The sequence below is a fragment of the Juglans regia genome, chromosome 11 (genome assembly GCF_001411555.2).
Source record: "Juglans regia cultivar Chandler chromosome 11, Walnut 2.0, whole genome shotgun sequence".
NCBI classification, from domain to species: domain Eukaryota; kingdom Viridiplantae; phylum Streptophyta; class Magnoliopsida; order Fagales; family Juglandaceae; genus Juglans; species Juglans regia.
Genome location: NC_049911.1, coordinates 28,922,784 through 28,925,291, shown reverse-complemented (window position 1 = coordinate 28,925,291; position 2,508 = coordinate 28,922,784). Strand labels below are relative to the sequence as shown.

The 2,508-nt window shown below is 40.4% G+C and overlaps 1 protein-coding gene across 1 annotated transcript; it reads left to right on the top strand.

The window, feature by feature from the left end:
- The first annotated feature begins 230 nt into the window (after positions 1 to 230).
- LOC109018445 lies at positions 231 to 2,131 on the top strand. The gene has a single exon (XM_019000608.2). It carries the CDS (start codon positions 475 to 477, stop codon positions 1,735 to 1,737), a length of 1,263 nt encoding a protein of 420 aa, XP_018856153.1. The 5' UTR covers positions 231 to 474; the 3' UTR covers positions 1,738 to 2,131.
- The last annotated feature ends 377 nt before the right edge of the window (positions 2,132 to 2,508 follow it).

Here is a 2,508-nt window from a genome sequence, read left to right as displayed (position 1 = left end):
CTTGTAAAAAAAAATGTAACATTTTCATATATCACATTATCACGAGACATGATTGTAAATTGCTAAAGTATAAAATAAATAAAAATTTATAAACTTTTGAAATAAGTGATATTTTTATATAATAATCACTCTACGCTTTATTTCAAGAGGTTGAACTTAATTATTAAAAAAAATATAAAATAAATAATAAAATTGATGTCCTTCGTCTAATTAAGCTTGAACGCGAAGACAGCTTTACTTCGTTCCAGCTACAGCCGATCTGATCACAAGCACAACCGACAACCACCCAGCATCAAACTCACTGTCTTAATTTACAAAGGACTGCGTGCTGTATGCCATAATGCCCTCTTAATTTACAGATTGTTTGCCAAGTCCTCTCTTTCACCTGCTCCACTTCACAAATCTGAATCTCTCAGAACCTTCTCACTCACTGTCTTCTCTCTTTGGTCGAAAAGTAGAAGCAGCAAACGCAGGATGGGCTCGGTCTCTCTTAAAATAGGGGATGGAACAGCCAGATTCAGAAGAGCATCCCTGTGCTCTTCAGCAGTCAACATTCTCATGCTTTTCTCCGTGCTCACCACCAATCTTTTTGCTCTCTACGCTTTCACATCCTCCCCAAAGGACCACCAAAACCACTTACTTCTCCGCAATCACAAGAACATCTCTCTTATCTCGGAGCAGGTCTCTCTGATCCTCAGAGAGATCGCTGTCTCGCAGAAAAAGCTGGCCAAGATGGAGAAGGAGCTCCTTGGCTATGAAAGCCTCGATCTTTCAAGACCCAATCTCGCTAACGAGCTCAAAGTCTATCTCCAGCCCCACCAGCTCCCACTGGGGAAAGATTCAAAAACTGGAATCACTGAAATGGTGGCTTCCGTGGGTCATTCCTGTGAGAAATCCGTGGACCTATTGTCCCAGTATATGGCCTACAAGGTCTCTGGGCCTTGCCCTGATGACTGGAGCCTTGCCCAGAAGCTAATTTTACGCGGATGCGAGCCTTTGCCGAGAAGGAGGTGCTTTTCCAAATCTGTTCCTAAGGTTGGTCTCTACCCTTTTCCTACTTCTCTTTGGAAACCTGTTGGTGATAAGAATGTTACCTGGAGTGGGCTTGGGTGTAAAAGTTTTGAGTGTTTGAACAACAAGAAATTGAGCAGGGATTGTGTTGGTTGTTTTGATTTGGTTAATGGGTATGAGAATCAGAGGTTTGTTAAGGCTAGAGGCAAAAATGATTTTCTTATTGACGATGTTTTAGCTTTGGGAGGTGGAGGGATCAGAATTGGGTTTGATATTGGAGGTGGGTCAGGTACCTTCGCTGCTAGAATGGCAGAGAGGAATGTGACTGTGATCTCTAATACCTTGAATATTGATGCCCCATTTAGCGAATTTATCGCTGCAAGAGGACTTTTCGCTCTATTCTTGAGTCTAGATCATCGGTTCCCTTTCTATGACAATGTCTTTGATTTGGTTCACGCCTCAAGTGGATTGGATATCGGGGGAAAACCTGAGAAATTGGAGTTCCTTATGTTTGATATTGATCGCATTCTGAGGGCTGGCGGCTTGTTTTGGTTGGATAATTTTTACTGTGCGAATGAAGAGAAGAAAACGGAGTTGACAAGGTTGATTGAAAGGTTTGGATATAAAAAGCTGAAATGGGTCGTGGGGGAGAAGGCAGACGCAGCCGGGTCAGGGAAATTAGAGGTTTATTTGTCTGCCGTTTTACAGAAGCCTGTAAGAGTATGACAGGAGCTTCACTAGGAAACTCCAAGAGGTAAGATATTTATTGCTATATCTATCGCTGTTCACACAGAAATTGTGTGATTCATTGCTTATAACATCCTCCTGATATTCCTTACAGAGCAGAATAAGTTTGTTAATTGTTTCTTTCGCCGACTGCAAATCAGCAGTGAAGGATTATATGTTATGTAGCTTTAAGGCTGTTGTATCTCTTATCCTGTGCTTTAGGTAGCCATCGTATTTATTTGGACAATCAAATGTTAGGAAATGAAAGAGTCATAGTGTATTTTTGCTTCTGTTAAGGTATTTGAATTGACGTTTTGAGTTTTTAGCACTGAAATATGTTTCCCTATGAATAATGTTTATAATTGAATCAAGATGCGCCTTACTCAGATCCTAACGATTAGCACTATTCCAATTTTTGTTTAGGATATTAAAATGTTTCTTACCAATAATCTCTGTGAATGACTATATTGCAAATTCTGGAACCACTCAGATGGTGATTTGCAGACTTTTCGTGCATATATTTTATGGAATGTTTGACTTTGCATTAGCTCGATTGTAATCTGTGCATGATTAAACATTGCTTGTTATATGGACTCCATGAAGTCAACGAGTACATAAATTATGATATTCCGTCAATTCAGTACCCTTACTGCATGCAGTAATTGATGAGTTTTTTTGCATTGGTCAATATTGCCCACAAGCCACCTCTCCAGGCCTAACACCACCCATCCTACGACCATATTTGTATAACCAGCATGGGCTACTGCCCAC